Source organism: Trichechus manatus, unplaced genomic scaffold, assembly GCF_000243295.1.
Source record: "Trichechus manatus latirostris isolate Lorelei unplaced genomic scaffold, TriManLat1.0 scaffold00201, whole genome shotgun sequence".
In the NCBI taxonomy this organism is placed as follows: Eukaryota; Metazoa; Chordata; class Mammalia; order Sirenia; family Trichechidae; genus Trichechus; species Trichechus manatus.
In genome coordinates this window covers 1,705,179-1,726,229 of record NW_004444137.1, presented here as the reverse complement: position 1 = coordinate 1,726,229, position 21,051 = coordinate 1,705,179, and the positions used below count along the sequence as shown (strand labels likewise).

The 21,051-nt window shown below is 42.1% G+C and overlaps 1 protein-coding gene across 4 annotated transcripts in view; it reads right to left on the bottom strand.

Annotated features, from left to right (window-relative positions):
• Nucleotides 1-21,048, bottom strand: part of SPTLC1 (serine palmitoyltransferase long chain base subunit 1) — a 68,603-nt gene extending 47,555 nt beyond the window's left edge. The window contains exons 1-6 of one of the 4 annotated variants that reach the window (XM_023742115.1): nt 20,909-20,925; nt 17,639-17,746; nt 15,176-15,501; nt 14,900-14,994; nt 10,826-10,919; nt 10,196-10,268 (exon numbers count right to left, since the gene is read on the bottom strand). In XM_023742115.1, coding sequence (XP_023597883.1) covers nt 10,196-10,268; nt 10,826-10,919; nt 14,900-14,994; nt 15,176-15,187 — 274 coding nt within the window. In that variant the 5' untranslated portion in view covers nt 15,188-15,501; nt 17,639-17,746; nt 20,909-20,925. Of the gene's footprint in view, nt 1-10,195; nt 10,269-10,825; nt 10,920-14,899; nt 14,995-15,175; nt 15,502-17,638; nt 17,747-20,908 lie in introns of those variants that run through there. The other 3 variants (XM_004387973.3, XM_023742116.1, XM_023742117.1) reach the window with 3 other exon arrangements.
• Between the last annotated feature and the right edge of the window lie 3 nt (nt 21,049-21,051).

Below are 21,051 nucleotides of genomic sequence, written 5' to 3'. Positions count from 1 at the left end.
CACCTGAGTACATGCTGGCGAGTGGGGACTGGCCAGACCAGAAAAGCTCACCTGGGAGGCTGATATCAACCAGGCTCAGGAGGCATGACTTAGTCTACCACAAAGGAATGGCCGATGCAAGCCCAGAACACAAAGCTCAGGAGGTTCCTGACTAGCTCGCTGAGACACAGAAGCTCCACGTGGGGAATCCCACCATACCTCTCTGTGCATCTCTGCCTTAGGACGATCCTGATTTGCAGCCTTTGCCTACAATAAATCTATAATTGGGAGTATAGTATTTTTCCCAAATTCTGTGAGTTGTCTCAGTGAATTACTGAACCCAAAAGAGAAGGCAGGTGACAGTGAGCATGTCGTGCGGACTCCCAAACTTGCAGCCAGCGTCTGCCTATTCGGCAGTCTACAAGATGATGTTCTTTTACCCTGTGAGATCTGGCCTAGCTCCAGGTGGCTAGGGTCAGAGAGTGTGTCGCGTGGGCGGATGGTGTCAGAAACGACTGAGAAGTGGGAACTTGGGGACTGGATCATCGCTACATTTTGGGGATTGGATTCATGCTGATTTTCATCCACGAAGTAATCCAAGAAGGTACCCAGTTTATGAAAATTATTATGTTATGAATATTCTCATCATTACATACGCTCTCATCATTACATACACTCACAACTGCTTATATACAATTGCTATAAAGTAGTAAGAAAAGAGAAATCTGTAGAGAATAAATCGACGACTTATTGGTTCTTGCTTAGTCCCAAAAGTTGCAAAAAATCGAAAGAAAGCCAGGCCTTTTCCTCATCCTATCTAAAGACAATCTTGCAAAGTAAGATCAGCCTTTTGTGACCGACAAACACGGATGACTGTGTAACTGGCTTCTCCTGATGTATAACAACACCTGTGGAGACAATAACTTTGAACAGTGAGGAAACTCTCAACCCAGGAGAAGGGGAGGCAGCAAACTGGAAAACCGCCAGAGCATCTGTCTGCAACTTCTACGTCTGTGTTTTCTGCTTCTATATGATCCATTTCGCCAGCCGGTGCCGCAGATTTGTGTGAAATCCAGGGGAAACACTACATTTTCCAATCCATTACAGGAGCAGAAGTGGCAGAGAGGAGGCCATGGTGGAAGGTGGCCAGGATTTCCTCACAGCACTGCTGCACTGCTGCCATTTGCTTACATGCTTCTGGGACTCCCTCACCAGAACAGCAGAGACGGGGGCAGGGCCAAAGCTGTGTCCACTGAGGGGTGGCCAGCACCCAGCACAGCCATCCCAGAGGCACGGGGCATGCTGGCTCAGGGCTTGGCGGGGGTGGGGGGGCCCAATCCTGGCTCCTCCACTCACCAGATGTAGACTCTGGGGAAGCCTGAAACCTCTCTGTGCCTCTCAGTTCCTCCTCTGTCTAATAGGGGTAACAGCCATACCTCCCCCAAAGGACCCTTATTAGGAATGCGTGAGTTAATGCTTATAAAACACTTAGAGCAGTGCCTGGCAAAGAGGAAACAATATGCTATATAAGTATTCATTCAATTAAATCAGTACCTGTAGAATAAAAGGTTTTCTTTTAAAAGGAAAAAGAACCTTACATTTTAAGCTACCTTCTAATTAAGGGAAGTTATCAGAATCCTGACTATTTAAAGATTACCTATACTAACCATCGCTTGCTCAGCTCACCATTTACAAGGGTGATATAAAAGGAGATAGTATGGTCTTCCCGGTTGTTTTCAAAAGGAAAGGCCAGAAAACATTCAACTTCAGGACCGTCTAGAAACAATCAACCATTAAATTTTCTCTTAAGGCCTCTGTATTTTTGTGTACATATTGTTGCTGTTCTTTTTAATCTCTTGCGACTAGGATAACTTTTCTTAAAAGAACCAATAATATCATTTATATACTCACTAGAACACAAACAGAGCCCTTATGGTGTAGTGGTTAAGCGCTCGGCTGCCAACCAAAAGGCTGGCGGTCTGAATCCACCAGCTGCTCCCTGGAAACCCTATGGGGCAGTTCTACTCTGTCCTACAGGTTTGCCATGAGTCGGAACTGACTTGACAGCACCTAACAACAACAGCAGAACATAAAGTGTTGAACGTTTTTCAAAATGTTTCTACGTGCGGTATCTTTTGTGATTCTTACCAAAACGTTCTAAGTTGTGCAAGGCAAGGACTGCTCCCCTCCTAAACCTGAGAAACTGAGGCCCTTGCTAAGATCCCATGACTGGTAGGAAGAAGTGGCAGATCTGGGAACGGTATGGCCAAATGTTCTTCCTACTAAATCATGCAATCATGGTTCAGCTGACTGGTCTATAACAAAGAAAGAAAATATTAAAAAGTAAACAAACGAACAACTGTTTATGATTGGTTCTAGAATACAATTAAATATCCATATCTGTCACCATAAAAACGTGGCCTTAATTATCTTGATCTAATTTAAGTTCAAGATCAGAGTCAACTAAGCAACACACACGAAAAGCAGAACCCAGTACACCAGGGGCAAACAACAGGTAAATGAGATTTGAATGTTGTGATGTTTTGAACAGTGTCTCCCACAGAATTCACGTACACCCAGAATCTGTGAACGTGAGATGTAATCAAATTAAGACGAGATCATACGGATCAGGACGGACACTAATTCTAATAACTAATTGCTTAGAAGGAGAGGACAATCTGGAGACACAGAAACGCACAAGGAGAAGACAGCCCCGTGAAGACAGAGGCGGAGGCAGCAGTGACACATCCAAAGCCAAGGACCGCTGCCCACCACAGGGATAGGAAGAGGCGGGAAGGCTCCTCCCCCGAAGCCCTCAGGGAGAGCATGGCTCCGCCCACACATTGATGTCAGACTTCAGCCTCCAGAACTGAACAGGAATACATTCCACTGTTTTAAGCTACCCACTTTGTGGCAATTTGTAATGGCAGACACAGGAAACTAATACAATGTACTAAAAATAAAACAAATCAACAAAAAGTTCAATAATAGAAATAATCCCAAATGCACTAGGATCCCACTAGCCTTGAAAAGGAAAGAAAGACGCCACAACCCAATAAAAACTTGCTCAGTTCTAAAACACACATTAAAACAATAAAATGACTAGGTGAAAAAAATTCTCTCCAATAGTCCTTAAAAGATTATTTTAGGAATTTGTTTAATTCTACCTCCTAGGTCTTTAGGAGGTTGGGGGGGGGGGCAACATGTAGCCTAAGAGATAAATTTTAACTCAACTGTTGCTCGATATTCTTTTTCTGAATTAGCCATCTATCTTATATGTTTCTGTGAAATGAGAATGTTTTAATAAGGAAATTTATTTTTATAAAAAATGATTTACATTCATTATCTAAAAAGTGAAGAAGAGAGTTTAAAGAGGCAGTGGGATTTGAAAACAGATACCTGAATGTAATACTTCCAGGAGAAATCAAATGGGACAAAATTAAAAGCAGTGTTTAGGGGGCCCAGGGCAAGAGATCCTAAACCTCCAACGGAACTCTTCAAGAATCCACAAGCAAAGCGGGTCTCATGTCTGCCTATTGCTCTGCGCAAAGGCTAAATGTAAAATCTACATATTTAGAATAATTGCACAGGGTATTTTGGAGATCTAACTCTTTGCCTTAGCTGACCTCAAGTAGCTTCTCTGATTTTATCTAATGCTAAAAGTCCAAGATAATTTACTGTAACTATGATTATGCAAGCCAGTACTTCCAGCAAAAGTAACAACAAAAAATCCTGCTGGAAAACCAAGAAGCGCAGTATGTTCAATATACATGTAAAGAAAGGAAAAAAGATCATAAGTAAACATGGGCAACTGTTAAGAAGGAATGAGGCAAGTTTGTCAGAACAACCATGTACTGAAAAAACATTATCATGCGTTGGGTGTCCTGTTACAAAACTGTCACAATGCAAATGAACGTGCAAATGTCACAGATTTTTTGTTAAAATGTTTTATTGTAGTTTTAGTGAAAATATACATAGCAAAAACAGGTTCCCATTCAACCATTTCTACACATAATGTTGAGTGCCATTTTCGCGAGGGGAGGTGGTATCTCCCTGTGGTTTTGATCTGCATCTCTCTAATGGCCAACGACAGTGAACAACTTTTCACGCGTTTGTCGTCCGCTTCAATGTCCTCTTGGGTAAATGTCTACTCACGTCCTTTGCCCATTTTTTGACTGGGTTATTCGTCCTTTTGTTGTTGAGCTGTAGAAATTTCTACATAGAGTAGACATTAGACCCTTATCGATTATAGTGTTCCTGAGGATTGTTTCCCAGACTGTAGGCTGTCTCTTTACTCTTTTGACAGTCTTTTGATGGCATAAGTATTTAACTTTTATGAAGTCCCAGTTATCTAATTTGTCTTCTGCTGTTCTTGCATTTGTAGTTGTATTTGATAATCTATCATTAAAAAAAATTAGATCCCATACTTTTGCCCCTATGTTTTCTTCTAAGAACTTTCTACCATTAGCTTTATTTAACATTTAGGTCCTTGATCCATTTTGAGTTAGTTTTTGTGTATGGTGTGAGGTATGTATCCTGGGTCATCTTTCTGCACGTGGATATCCAAATTTGCCAGCAACATTTGTTGAAGAGACTGTTTCTTCCCCATTGTATGGACTTTAACCTCTTGTCCAAAATCAGCTGTCCATAGATGAATGGATTTATTTCTGGATTTTCAATTCTATTTCCTTGGTCTGTGTGTACATTGTTAAACCAGTACCAGGCTGTTTTGATTACTGTAGCTGTACAACATGTTTTGAAATCAGAAAGTGTGAGGCCTCCTACTTTGTTCTTCAAGATTGCTTTTGGGGCCTTTTTCCTTTCCATAAAGTTGGTAGTTAGTTTTTTCCATTTCAGTAAAGAATGCTGGTAGAATTTTGATAGGGGTTGCATTGTATCTATAGACTCCTTTGGGCAGTACTGACGTTTTCAAAATATTACGTCTTCCAATCTATGAGCACGGAGTGTCCTTCCATTTATGCAGATTTCAGTCTCTTCTAGCAGTGTTTCAGAGTTTTCACTGTATAAGTCCTTTACATCCTTGGTTAGGATTACTCCTAGGTGTTTTATTTTTTTAGGTACTATTGTAAATGGTATTGTTTTCTTGGTTTCCTTTTCAGATTTATCTTTGTTGCTGTAAAGAAACCCGACTGATTATTGTGTTGACTTTAGATTCTGCAACATCAATGAATTCATCTGTTAGTTCCAGCAGCTTTCTTGTGGAATCTTTGGGATTTCCTATGTACGGGATCATGTCATCAGTGAATAGAGACAGTTTTACTTCTTCCTTTTCAATCTGGATGCACTTTCTTTTTCTTACCTTATTGCTCTGGCTGGGACTTCCAGTACAATGCTGACTAAAAGTTGATAGTGGGCACTCCTGTCTCATTCCTGCTCAGTCTTTCTCTGTTGAGCATAATGCCGGCAGTTGGTTTTTCATACATGCCCTTAATCATGTTAAGGAATTTCCCTTCTATTCCTATATTGCTGAGAATTGTTATCAGGAATGGGTGTTGGATTTTATCAAATTCCTTTTCTACATCTACTGAGATGATCATGTGGTTTTTTACCTTTGTAGTCTATTACATTGATTTTCTAATGTTGAACCATCCTTGAATAACTGGAATAAATCCCACTTGGTCATGGTGTATAATTCTTGTAATACGTTGCTGAATTCTGTTCACTAGAATTTTGTTGTGCATTTTCTGCATCTACATTCACAAGGGATATTGGTCTGCAATTTTCTTTTGTGATATCTTTATGTGGCTTTGGTATCAGGGTAATGCTGGCTTAATAGAATGCATTAGGAAGTATTGTTTCCTCTTCTATGTTTTGGAAGAGTTGGGGTAGGATTGGTGTCAATTCTTCTCTGAGTGTTTGGTACAATTCCCCAGCAAAGCCATCTGGTCCAGCGCTTTTCTTGTTGGGAGGTTTTTGATGACTGATTTCAGTATTTTCTCTTATTATGGGTCTGTGCAGTGCAGTGAATTACTTCACATGGTCCTTCTAGCCAGTCTTTGTGAATCCCACACAATGATTGGGTGGGACTATGCAAATAAGGTGCTTGTGCCCCACCAACGGGACTGGACAGCTGGCTAATAATGTAAATGAGGTACATGGAACCCTGCAGGGGTGGGGTCATGCAAATAAGGTGTCTAAAACCCTAACGAGGGAATTGTTCAGTTTTGCCATCCTGCTATGTTTAAAAGAGAGCTAATCCCAGAGCAGTGGGAAACCTCACTACTACCAAGAAAAACAGGAAGTGGAGTGCAAGATGGTGAGAAACAGCAGCAGGAGAACCAGGAGACCAGTGCAAGATGGCATGGTGGGCTTTCCGGCCCACAGAGCAAAGTGGTTACGGTAGGACTGCTGACCCACGGAGGGAGACAGCTGAGCACCTTTGGGCAGGAGACTTCCTGATGGACTGGGGTGCCTCTTTAGAATGCTCTTCTTGCTTATTACTATTACCAGGGTTCGCAGGGTCTCCTGTTCTAGTCATACCTGTTCCAGGACAGCTTGCTCAGGTATTTTGGCATGTGTTATTTCAAGCTCACTTCTCTGTGGCTGGGTGCTTCTGGCATCAGGGCAGGGTGTGTGTGATTGTCGTATTGGGCTCGGGTGGGAGTGTCAGCAGCGCTGGGCTAGGACGAGCCATGGCAGCTACGCTAGTCTGGGGCAGGTCACCTAGTAAGGCACTGGTCCGGGGGCACAGCTAGGTGTTGCACTGGACCAGGGGTGTGTCCTGCAGGCAGTGCGCAGGACCAGGGTCACGGCTGCAGGCTCTGCTCAGGTCACAGGTGGTGCCTTAGGCCCTGTGCCAGTGTGTACAGGACCCCAGGCGTGGTGCCAGTCCTGGGGCAGCGCCACAGGCGTTATCCTGCCTCTGACCAGGTGCTTCAGGTTTCTAGGGGTAACGTGTGCTCCTGTGTGGTCAGGTTTGGGTGAGCATGTCCACAGTGTCTGGGCAGTTGGTCCTGGAGTGCTGGGCTGGGCTGGGCATGTGTATAATCTCAGGCTGGGGGGCTGCAGGGGGCTGGACCAAGCTAGACACGAGCTGCCTGGGCGGTGTTCTTGCCACAGGTGTCCGGGCAGAATTCCCACCTTAGGCCAGTCAGTTCCCAGCAGGGAGCTCAGCCTACGGATGCCTAGGGTAGCCTCTGATGGATGGCTGGGGTGAGGAGCACCCCCAGCGGTCTCCAGCAGACAGGCTTCCTGGGTGATTTGTATTCAAGGGACTAATTCCTGGTGATTACACTTTGCTGCACTCCCCTCACCAACTGGGCCGGGAAAGCACGGACTCATGCCATGCTGCTGTACTTTCTGTGTTCCCTTCCCCACGGTACTCGTTCCAGCCTTCCTGCTCCTTGCCTGGAAGGAAGCTCAGTTAATACTACTCTCCTCAGGTAGCACTCCCTTAGGATTCCTGGGATTTCACTCTATGCTACACCTGAGCCTCACTCTCTCCCAAGTAGGCCCAGTCCTGCTGTGTGGGCCACCCACCCTGTCACTCTGTTGTGGAGCCAATTTCTTAATCTCCTCGTCTTGGTCTGTTTTCTCCATGTTGCTCCCTCCCCTGCTCTCTGCTCACAGGTTCCCCATGTCTCTAACCCGACATGGCAGTGATACGCAGGACTTCTGAGTCGGGTGTGTACAACTGACTTTCCCATTGTGTGTATTCTACCTTCCTCTTGATTCTGCCTTCCTTTAGGATCTCCAACTTTTAACTTGTTGTCTGGGACTCCGAGATCTTCGCCTATATCACTTCTTAGCTGTCCACTTCTGACACGGCTGTGGGGGGATGTGACTGTGCAACCAGCTCTGCCGCCATCTTGTCTCCTTTCATCCCAGTCTGTTTTAACCTTCAGCCACAGGCTTAGGATGAGGACGACTCTGCAACCAATTAGGTGGTTTACAGAGGATTTCATACACAACTGTGTGTTCATTATACTGCCTCTATGACCCATTTAGACAGCTGAAAGATCAAACCCAATTTAAATTTAAAACACATTCACTTCAACAGTAAGGAACAGCACAATGCATACATTATGCTACCATTTTATAAAAATAGCAAGGAAATACATATAGGGAAGTGGTACGCTTATGCCGAAAAAAGTCTCTGGAAAAATTAACAAGAAACTAACAATGATAGTTGTCTTTTTTAGAAGGTAGGATGGGGATAGGAACAGAAATTAGAGAACTTTTCTCTATACCTCCACATACATTTTAAAGTTTGTATCATGAACTGAATTATCCAGACAAAAAAGTTTAAAAAAAAATAAAAGCATTATAATCCAAAGACCCCAAGTTTGAAAGCAACTAACATTCTATTATGCATATTAAATTTCAGGTGATTCAAATGGAAAATCAACTAGAATATTTTAAAAATATATTTCCACAGCTTTGGGAAACCTGGTCTTGAAGATGTGAAACATTTTTTTCCCCATGATTTGATTTAGCAATAAATCTCTTATCTGTCTTCCCAGATTAACTCCCAAGCTGGGGTCAAGGTCACACATACAAATAAAACTCTCTAGAAAGAGAAGCTTTTCAGAAAGCAGTTTCTTTACCAGGCTAGTAGGCCACTAAAAGATAGGCTTGTTGATCAGATTACAACAAACCAAACCCACTGCCGTCAAGTTGATTCCAACTCACAGCAACCCAACACTACAGAGCAGAACTGCCACACAGGGTTTCCAAGGCTGTAATCTTTACGGAAGCAGACTGTCACATCTTTCTCCTGCAAAGCGGCTGGTGGATTCGATCTGCCAACCTTTCGGTTAGCAACCAAGTGCTTTAACCACTGTGCCATGAGGGCTCTGGGTTACGACAACCAACCCTATTTTAAAAAAAAAGGCTTCTCTAGTCTTCCAGTACTTGTTAAGGAAATATTTCCTTACCAATAAAAGTGAAGCAAATAACCTGTCTTTGCACTGGAGAAAAGAAAGAGAATTTGATCTGAGCACTTTTAAGTCCTTGATCTTGCCATCAAGACCGGAAGTAAGGAGGGATACTTGGTTTCTAGTTTCAGTGCTGAAATTAATGCGCTGTGTGACTGTGAGTAAGTCACTCAACTCCTCTGGGCTGTTGGGATGTTGGAATATAAAATCTTTAAGATCCTTTCCAGCTGTAGGAGTCTTGGACATTAACTCTCTTCATCTGTTTCCAATACAAATAATTCAACCACCAAACAAGTTAAGAAATAAAGAAGGTGCTTCCTTACATAACAACGTCTTAGCTGTTAAACAAAACAAAAAACATAAAAAGACCCAGAAATAAAATGAAAAAAGAAGATATAAGATACTTCCCTCTCTCTACTTTTCCCACACCCCTACATTTTTTTAAAGCAGAATGTTATTTCCAGTAATATAGTCATCTGAATAAGTATTTAATGACGTTTTCAGAAGAATAATAAACGTAACCAGAAAATGCCAAGATCTTCTTTGATGACTCTGAGTTACAAAGTTCACGTTATTTGATATTACACATTCTAAAAGTATTTAATTAGCCTATCCCTGGGACATCCATACACAAAAAAGTCAACGATCCTTCAACTTCATTTCCAAAAAGAAAACAGCTATGCATTATCCCCCCACAGTGTGCTCGCTTTTCTGGGCGGCACGTGGTTGCCCAGCTACTTCCCACCCTCCTGTGGCTCGGCGGGGCTGGGATTATGTTCTCACCAACAGAGTGAGAGCAGGAGAGATGTACGGCGTCAACCCACTTGCCTAAAAGGCTCCTGCCAGCCTGCACCTTTGTTCCTCCACACCTACCACCTGGCTTTGCCCACAGAGACAAGGGCTGTCCCCTGGACACTAGAACAAGACGGGGAGGACTGGGTCCCTGCAAGATGATGACAAGCAGAGCCACCCACACCTAGACCCTTCACTGGAGAACTGTCACGCGTGACAGAACAAACTGTGTCTTCTCAGGTCACTGTCTCCCGGGCATCCGTAACAGCAGCTCGGCTTCTGCCCTACTGATACAGCGCAGTCTGAAAGGCGTCTACAGCTCTGCTCCCCACAATCACATCCAACTCCAGACCACACACTCCCAACCAATGGTTTCAAACCACAAAATAATCTAAACAGTCTGTAACAAATAGCACACACCAACTTAACAGCACGATTAATTAAAGATATCTTTTGCAAGGTGTTCATAAAATTGGATCTTAACTTCTAAAAGTAGTAGTATGGAAAAGAATACGAGAAAAACTTACCAAACGTGCCATAAAATCCTCTAGGTCCACAAGTCCCCACGCCATACTTTTTCAGAGATGCTAAAGCTGCTGCCTTTATAAAATTTAAAAAATTATATCTTAATAATTTACCTTTAAGAGTACAAAACTGACATTTCCTATTCTTTAACCTCCAAAGCTTCTTTCTTTCTTAGAACCATGACAATTCTAACAACAGGATTAAAAAAAAAAAAACAGATGTAAAGATTTAGGTATATAACTTAAAGTATAGGAAAGTTGTATTAGCTCGATTCTCAAAACCTGGTTCACCCAATGCCTTTGCCCTTCTTGCACTGCGCGCTTTATAAGGAAGTTTTTCCTCCAGGACGCTGACTAGCTCACCACAACAGCAAGAAGTGGGGCAATCTCCTCGTCACTTGTCAGACTACTAACCAGGTCTGGCTTGTACATTCCCCAGCTCTCACCAAACACGGACCCACGCTAGCCGCTCTTGCCTCCCTCTGCCCAAATCCAGACTACAGCTCTGTCAGACACAGAGTAACAGCAAACACTTACGCAGTCCTCTCTGACACTCTGCCATTTTTCTCTTATTTTATGCCCAGTTTAAGTCAGTCATGTTATCTGTCCACTTCAGCATTATGTGCTACTCACCTTTAGCCTGGGGTTATCCAACAATCCAAGAAAATTAAATGAGGCAAAGTTTATACATTCTTTTCCATTCACCACAATGTTGTGGCTTGGAGGGCTAGGGATAAAATGACAAAGAGTGGTATAATTCAACACACATTTATATTACAGGACACGTACATATTATATATTACACCATCCTGATTTCAGGAATGATCTGGAAACGTGATTCTATCCTACTTGCACAGTGATCTTTTCTGTCTTTTATCTCATACTGTTAAAAAGTAAAATTAGAAAAGAGTATATAAAACATTACTTTAAAAAAATCAAAACCAAACCCGTTGCCATCAAGTTGATTCTGACTCACACCAACTCTAAAGGAGAGAGCAGAACTTCCCCACAGGGTTTCCAAGGAGTGCCTGGTGGATTCGAACTGCCGACCTTTTGGTTAGCAGGAGTAGTTCTTAACCACTACGTCACCAGGGTTTCCAAAAAAAAACCCCAGTTACCCATCTGTTAATTCTATTCTTAATAGGCATATTCTTAACATTCTATACTATTTAAATAAATAATAATAAAAATAAAAAAAGCTATAATTCCAACGGATAAATAGTAAATCTTGCTTTGGTTTTAAAACTCACTTGAGAAGAAAATAGCTAAATAAAGTACCCCAGAAAATATCTGGAACAAGACAATCCAGAAGGAAAGACAACAAGATGAAGACCCAAGGCAAAAATAGGGACAGCGTATCAAGATCTGCCATAGCTAAGTGGTTTTAGAATAAATATTATCTACAGGAAACCACTAGAAGACTACGTGAAATATAATCCTCATTTCTATAATACCAGAATGGCGTTTAACAGCCACTCTCTACCTAGAAGCCATGACCAACTACCTGTCACTCAAGCAGATAAACTAAGAAACAGACTACTCTTAACAAACCCCCACAGAAGGACATAATAGAGAATACAGTTTGGAAACAAAGGAATGTTAACTCCAAAGTTGTTGTACCCTCAGCAAAGAAACTGATAAGTGAAAACAAGGAAGTGGTGATTCTCAAAAACAACACTCACTAGGGATGTAAAAGAAGGGAGAACTAAATACCACACAACAACATCATAAAGGACGGCAGGGTGTGAGGGCGGGGTGACGGGTGATGGCGGGGTGTGAGGGCGGGGTGACGGAGGACGGCAAGGTCTTTTCAACTGCCTCACGCCTGCGAAAGCACTACAATAAAAAGGGAAGAATAAAAAATAACTGATACATTTGAACTGTGGTGTTGGCGAAGAATAGTGAAGAGACTAAAGACTGCCAAAAAAATGAAGAAATCTGTCTTGGAAAAAGTATAGCCTGAACGCTATACTTCCTCTCACACCCTTTCGACATGTTAGGAGGAGGGATCAGTCCCTGGAGAAGGAAATCATGCTTGGTAAAGTATAGGGTTAGCGAAATAGAGAAAGACCCTCAATGAGATGGATTGACACAGTGACTGCCAACAATGCAACAGTTGTGAGGATGGTGTGGGACTGTGCAGTGTTTCGTTCTGTTGTACATAGGTCACTATGAGTCAGAATCAACTTGACGGCACCTAACGACATTCTGAACAACAACAAATAAAATTATACATAAAATAGAAAAAATGTCCAAGAAAGGAAATGGAATGACAGTATTGGCTGACTTCATGAATAACACTAATGTTGGCATAAACAAGTAAACACTCAATAATCTGTATCTAAGGCAGATTATGCCAGAACTGACTCTGTCGGGGAAAAGGGAGGGACAAGTTCCCTGCATGAAACTGGTTTCCTGGGCACCCTGTTGAGGGTGCAAAGGGAAGTGCACCACAGCCCAAGCGCCTTATCAGCCTGCTGCTTTTTCTGGAGGAAAGCACTTTTTCAAATCCACACAAAGGCACCACAGGGGCTGCTGGGAACTGGGGACACCAAGCATGCGTGTTTTTAGACAGCCAGTCCTTATCTCCTACAATTCATGGATAAAGAATAAAAAAAAAAAAAAAAAAAAACCTCAAGAAATAAGAGCATAAACAAGTTCCTTAAAGAAAAAAAAAAAAAAACACTAAAGAAATAGAAAGCAATTATTTCTAGAGAGTGGGGTGAGGAGGCACGGCATGGTGGATTGCAGTTTTTTGTCATAAAAATTTTAAGCTATGCATATGCAGACGTGTTTAAAAGAATCTATCAGTGTAATTTAATATAGTAACTGAGTGAGGAGAAATGCCACATGATCATCTCAGTAGAGACAGGGAAAGCATTTGATAAAATACCCTGACTTACAAAACAAAAAAGTTCCCTCAGCAAAACAGGAAGAGGAAGGAACACCCATAACTCAATAAAGGTTGTCTCTTACGAACCATCAGGGACAGGACAGGGAGGCCATTATCGTCACTCCTGTTCAACACTGTATCCAGTGCAGGAAGACGAGGAAAAGCGATAAAAAACGCTCCTCCTAATAGAGACAAAAACTCTAAGGCACCTCGAGATGAATCTATTAAAAGATATACAGTCAATGTCAACTTCCTGGTGGTGATATTGCACTACAATTATGCAAGATGTCACACCACTGGAGGAAACTGGGTGAAGGGTAGATGGGATTTCCCCGTAGTATTTCTTATGACTGCATGTGAACGTAGAAATACTCCAAAATAAAAAGTAAAAAGAAAAGATATGCAAAACGTTTATGGAGAAAATTACCGTTTTACAGCAGGACATACAAGTGACACACCATGCGTGCGAGAGTGGTAGCAGCAAGATACCAACTCTCCAAATTAAGCCATAAACTCATCGCCTTTCGAATTACAAAGCCAAATCCCTTTTCGTTTTTGGTCAAATTTGATCAGCGAAACCTAAACTCATAGTGAAGAATAAAGAATGACCTAGACAGTTGGGAAGCACAAGACAGTAGGACTCACTCTCGTCAAGGGTTATTATAAAGCTACGGTGTTTATATGAATAAGGTTCTGGCACAGGGAGGGACAAATACACCAAGAGAAAAGAGAGAAAAGCCAAAAGAGACCCTTGATAACAGAGCCTGGTATACCACAGAAGGGAGATTGCCAATCGGCAGGTAAAGAATGGGCTGTTCAACTAATAATGCTAGTACAACTGACCACCACATGGAAGACAGGACCTTTGGGGTAGGGAAGGATTTAAGAACGGTAAGTTTAACTCAGTTAACATGTCAAACTCTTGTAAGACTGAAGATATCTGTGGAAGCTTCTCTTAGATCAGATCAGAAGTAGCAGAACGATACCTTTAGCATATCCTGTATCACATTTGCAACAAAATACTAATTATTTTCATGGCTACAGGTATATGTGCTTAAAAGTATAAATAAAAGCAAGGGGAAAACATCCACCACTTCAAGATAGTGGTCACCTTGTGTGAGAGGCAAGAGGAAGGGGTTTCTTTAGTTGTATCTGTAATGTACTTCTTTTTAAAATTAGATTTGACATCAATATAGCAAAATGTTAATGCCTCTTAATTCTGGATGGCAGGCACCTAAGCGACATTTTCTGTATGCTTAAAACACTTAGTTTAAAAACTAACACATATGACAAAATGAAGATAATCAACAGAACTAAAAACCAAAGTAGATCAGCCATTGGGAACAGGAGGAAGAGAGCATAAGTGAACTGAAGTTTCATAATTCATACTGTAGGGCTCAACAGGTGTTACCCATCAAGAAACAGCAGTGTAAGCATACTATTAATATCTAGAACTATGAGGGTAACCTATGACAGACCTAAAATCAGAAACAAATAACGTGGGGGGAAAAAAACCTGTTGCTTTTCATTTTTCATTTTAAGTGTTTCTGACCATTTAAAATATTACTATGTACAGGCATTAATGGCGGAGGGGGGGAGGGCTAACTTTAATTCCCAAGTTGGGGACTTTAAAATACAACCATTCCATCTCTTAAAAATACATTTGGAACTAAAGCAGTCAGTTTCTGACCTCCAGAAATTTCTAAATGTTTTATTTCAATCAAAAAGGAATACTGCATGAACCACTATGTACTCTGGCAACTATACCTCCAGAAAACCAAACACAAGTCCTCTGAGCATCAAAACGGATTTACCCTGACACAATGTTGTAGTTGAGAGCAGGATGGTCTTTGGAGATGGGAGGAACCAGAGGTTCTGGCTGCCACTCTTCAATCAGCTCTTCCTTTTCCTACGGGAGAAGAGGAGTTAGAACGGAGCACAGAGCTAGTCACTCCATCAGCTCCAGCAACCATTTAACTGTTTGTTGTCATGGAACCAGAAGAAATACGCCACTAGAAACACTTGGTCTAGCTGTTGTGGCTAGAGAGGAAACAGAATCAATATTGAGTTCTGTGAATGAACATCCTCACCTCTTTCCTCATCACAAGCTAAGAGTCATTTTCCATGAAGACTTTTGTGGGTAACTTGAAAGTTGGAGAAAATTTTATTTCTATGTTCAGGAGTTTTCAACGTGTGAAGTAGGATGTGTAACCGCTACTGAGTGAGAGTAAGCAAAAAGAAAGTCCGAAACACAAAGGTAAGAAGCCCGGCTTCAGGTCAGTGAGCTCAGCCTCTATTCCCAGCTATTAAAGACACATCACACCCTAAGTTCTTACTGAAGTGACTGTTATGTGAAGGGATCCACCAGATCACAAAGTCCCGTTTCTATAAGCCATCTTCAGGGATTTAGAGGTAGCTGAAATATACAAAAGGCTCTTTTATAATAACTACTGCAGTGGAATTGTTTTGAAATTTCTCAAAAAATCCACCATGTTATACCTTTTACCTTTACTTTATGCATTACAAGCATCTTGACTATTTTGAGTTTCTTGTGCTACAACAATGGGCTCAAGCGTAACGACTGTGAGCATGGCGCAGGACCAGGCAGTGTTTCGTTCTGTGGTACACAGGTCGCTCTGAGTCAGAACTGACTCGACGGCACCTAACAACAACATCCTTTCTTAAACAAATCAGAGAAAAAATTCTGAAAATGTCATGTGAATATACAGGGTGAGATGAAGCAATTAAATTAACCTGACAGCTACAGCAAGTTTTACCCTATAGATACAACCCGCTCCTTAGAGTTCTAGTTCAATATTTTTGTTAAATGCTTATGTGCAATTTTTTTCCTGACAGTTTTCTCCAGGGCAGGGCCAAGAATGTATTCACCTACCACTTGGGCAAGCAAAAATGTTTGCTGAATAAATCAACCAATAAATTTCCCACCTGTTTCTACCAACAACTCCATAAAGAAAACCAGGAGCCCACAGAAGGCCAGGAAAACAACACACAACAATACTAGCTACTGTGAAGACAGATGTTAAAATCAATTCAAGACCCCCTGACATTCAAGGGACTCTGCAGACCTATAAAACCGAGAAGGGCATTTCTTCTATGCTGCTACAAAGATAAGCTTTAAAAACACTCAAACAGTCTTTTTTTTCTTCCACAGCTATTAGGGTAAGATGTCAGTAATTACTGAATCTTGCTCTAGCTATGTTTTGCTTTCAGAGATCATTCTAAAATTGTTTAGCTATCATCCCTTTAAAATGTGCCTATGTGTGGAATGATACGCTCAAACTCAAAATGAGAGTATTAGGAATGATCAACCCCTTAAAATGTTGGGCTAGGAATCCATTTTATGGCCACATCATCATTCACAAGTTCCTGAATGCTGAGGGAAGAAAAGTAGAGACAGGATTCCTCGTGTGGACAGCCCGATCCTACTGCAATGCTATCGAAAGAGTGTTCCATGGTGTGCTAATCCCACAAGGTATGCCTCATCATAAAAGAAAAGAATTTATGGACAAGTTTAGGGCATTCCTCCAAGTAGAGACTTAAATGTCCATGAGGTATTAAATGCTAAAAGAAAATCATACAATAAGAAATCTGTTTCACTCTGCTTTAACCAGATTTCCAAAATTTATTTGCCCTAAGAACCATTTTGCTGCATAATTACTATTAGCATAGCTCCCCAAGGGGACACTGCCCGACTGTCTACTGATACATATAATGATCAGGACAGCAGTGGTCACAGTCGGCGAAGCCCTGAAAACAATTACGCTGCATTGGCACTTTCTCCTGTGAATCCTCCAGGAAGTAAAAAAGCCCCAGTGCTCCATCTCTGTGCCACACTCCATGCTGCCTTGTGTTCCACAATGAGGTTTTTATGGGAAAACATCTCTTGGAAGGATTCTGTCGCAAGGCGATGGGGGCTGGATAGGGCACCAGTCCGAGCCACAGACACCACACTGTCGTCACACCTGCTCCTCCCCTCCTGCGTCTGGGGCAATCACTGGACAGGGCCAAGCGCTTCTAACCTGAGTCAGCCGGCAGGCTTCTTCCCCAGAAGCCTCCTGAGTCCCTCACACTAACAGATTCCAAGCAGGCAGCTCCACAGAACCCTCCCGCCACTTCTGCTCCCTAACAGAACGCGTCAATACTCTATTTGGGGGCTGGGGAAGGATTCTTTCCAACCTCAAACCTGCTTTATGAAGTCCACAGGGAAAATTTTCCCTCAGGCATAAGAAAGAGCTGTGCTTTTTGCAAGCAACTCACATAATCTCACACACGGCAATTCTAAACCCAGAAGTTGTTCGTGCTGTCCACTCTGCACAAAGCACCACAGGATCATGACATGGCATTCATTTAGGTATTTACTTTATCCCCCGATGGCACTGTGTTCTGCCTGCCCTCATATTTCATTCCCCTCAATTTCCTCACATTATAAAAACAAATTTTAAGGCATATAATTGAGCCACCACAAGTCCTTTTTTGGAAAGCCATAGCAACTGTAATCATATATCAAATAAAATAGAAACTTGATTTGTTACCTTGACTGTAAGATCCGAGTGTTCTTGTAATTTGTAAGTTTTAGAGAAGAGAAGTCTGATTATCCAGAGTATTAGAATTCCTTCCAAAATAAGATGGTAAGCAGGAGCCTAAAAGGGAGTTGAAAACAGAACGAAAAATGAAACAACGCTTCCAAAACCTGTGCAGAAAGTTCAGTGCACCCACATGCTCGGCCTCCTGTGACCTTTAACCTACAATTCTCACAGTTTACTCTCGAGGTTCTTCTCATTTCTACTCACTCCCTTCCCTGTTCTTAACAGTAGGTAATTTCTCCTATGTAAGAAAAGCTTCTAATACTGCAGTTTTAAAACAAAAGCAACTATCAGACCTTTCCGGGAATTTACATTTTTACTGGCGGGAAATGACTGTAACAAAACATTTCACAGCTTAATAAGCCTTCTACCACCCATTTACCCTTGGATGAGTTCAGAGAGTTATTTGGAAACTAGTTTCCACAATTCTTAAAAGTTTTTACACATCTTACTATATTTTCTGTGTCTTTGGTAAGCAAACCTCTTTAAATCCTTCTTGGAATACGTCACAGAAAAAAAGACTTCAGAAATGCTTCAAGGAATAGCGCATCTCTTATCTACCATGTTGCCTAAAAGTATGTCGTGTTTTTTCTGGCAACAGGCTTAAACGTATGTCAACGAAATTATCCATCTCCGGTCTTAATTTCAAGTGGAAGTTTCCAGGCTAAAGGCCAGGCTGATTTTTATGTTCTGTACAACAAGACATACCAAGTGCACGTGGAAGATCCCACGTATCAACTAAAACCCCAGCCAGTCAGTTAGGGGGTGCTCTACTCCAACAGTTGTCACTGGAAGCTCATTTAAAGAGGCGTTTCAAAATTTAACACAAATTATTTTCAAACACTAGACAGAAAGGAAGTGATGACGATTCAGCATAGTTTAAAAAACATCCAGAATTTGCAGACTTCGGGAAATGGCTGACAAGTCATATGTAAACTTCCAAGTCAATGCACAAACAACTTTAAAACTACATTATGCGTCACATACATGCATGCATGCATACACACACAGTTATTCTTTTTCCAGCATACTGTGCTATGGTACAGAAGACTCTTTAAAATCTAGATACAAAGTGCGTAGAATTTGGGAATAAGAACAGAAAGCTCTTTAATATGATTTGTGCCTGGCCCCCTTGAATCTAATTCACTTAGGAATAAAGACTCTGGTCTAAATACCCTTTTGGTTTTCTCAAAAGTTGGAATTCTAGCAGGCAAATATCTGCCACAGTAAACTCGTTAAGCATTGCACTCCACAAAGAAATCATCCAAGCAAAGGTGAAGAGACTACTTGTTCAGTGAATTATTAAAAATTACAAATGCTGCTCCTTTTCCTCCCCAGGAATACAGGAGGACTTCTCACAAGCCTCACTCTTGGTTAGTTTCATTGTATCATAAAGTACATCGTTAAACAGTCTTCGAAAAGTGAGCCAACAGTACATTACAGAAAGTGAATGGAAAAGTCTAAAAAAAAAAAAAATTCAATTTTAGTGGCTCTTATCTTAGTCACTACCATTAACCTAATGTTGGATGTCACTTTAACAATACGTGAGTATAGGAGAGAGCCTTCACTCTCAACCATTTTTCAAGAAAAAATTCTTGCAATGGAGGACACCATCATTATCCCTGCCAGTAAACAGCAAAGTAACTTTTAAAAAGATTTTCAGAAGAAAAGTGAAATTCCCTTTGAATGAGTGTAAGCTTTATATAAGCATAGGGACTTCTGCGTGTTTATTCACTGTAACTATCCCTAGAGTCTAGATCTGTTATCCATACCGTGGCCACTAGTCACATGCAGCTATTTAAACATACCTTTAAATAAAATAAAAAATTCAATTCCTCAGTTGCACTAGCCACATTTCAAGCGTCTAATGGACACATGTATACTGTAATGAACAGCTCAGATAAATACAAGTACACACTGTCTAGAACAAAATAGAATTTCAGCAAATATTTGTCAAATGAATGAACATCCTCTAAGACCGACATTTTGATTTCATACTAACTTACATACCTGAAATCCCTAGCCTTTCAAAAAAGTCTTAACTACTCTTCCTTTAAACATCTACTAAAACACGACCATCAAGGACCGCCCTGACAGGAAACACATCAGGGAGTCCCAGATGGAGCAGCAGAAAGATGGGGTGCAGAACTCAAATTCTACCAAGAAGACCAGACTTCATGGTCGGAGACTGGAGGAACCCCGGAAAGCATGGCCCCTGGATTCTCTATCACTCCAGAACTAAAACAATTTCCGAGGCCAACTCTTCAGACAAGGACTGGACTGGACTGGACTGTGGGACATAAAGCGATACTCGTGAGGAGTGTGCCTCTTAGCTCAAGTAGATACAAGAGACTAAACGGGCAGCTTCTATCCGGAGGTGAGATGGGAAGGCAGAGAGGATTAGGAGCTGGTTGAATGGACATGGGGAATCAGGGGTGGAAAGGAGGAGAGTGCTGTCACAGTACAGGAAGAGCAATTAGAGTCACATAACAATGTAGGTATGAATTTTTGTATGGGAAAAAATTAAAAAATTTTAAAAAATCTACTAAAAGAGTTGGATCTTTATAAGATAGAAAACAGGACGTATGCGGAAGAAGGACAAACTATTTCATATTAGTAAATCCTAAATAATGCGGCTTCTTTTCTAACCCGCACCCCCGACAAAAACGGACTCCAATTTATTATAATTCTGTCCTCCATTAACTACTAGAAATCGTGGTGGCTGTAGTGATTTAGAGCTAAGGCTGCTAATCAAAAGGTCGGCCGTTCGAATCCACCACACTCCTTGGGAATCCAATGGGGCAGTTCTACTCTGTCCTTTAGGGTCGCTATGAGTCGGAATCGACTCGACCGCAATGGGTTCGGTTTGGTTTTGGTATTAACTACTACACAGTTCCAAAGACCTGACTTCCCTAAGACCTCCCTAGACTGGGATTTTCCACTCTATTTTCACCACACCCTTCTTACTGTCAGTCCCAACTCTGGTTTTTGAGGGCCAGGCTCTCTCTTGCGCCCCAACAGGACACGGGTCCCTTCCCTCCCCCAACCTTACATTCGCCTCTGGGACTGTGTGCGCCCGGGAGCCCGTCCAGAGAGGGACGCCGAGTCAGGGCGTGACCGAGTCAGCCCCGCCGAGGCCTCAGACTGCAAATCCACACGAGCCACCACATCCTTCCCAGGGCCAGGGGCGGTCGTGGGCCGACGAGCCGCGCAGCTCACCTCGTACACCGCCTGGACCATTTCCACCAGGACCCACTGCTCCGTGGCGGTCTCCATAGTCGCCCGCGGGGGCTTCCTTCCGGAAGGCGGATCACAGAAACGTCAAAAAGTGCGCGGCGCGGCCCAGTGACGTCTTTGCGCCT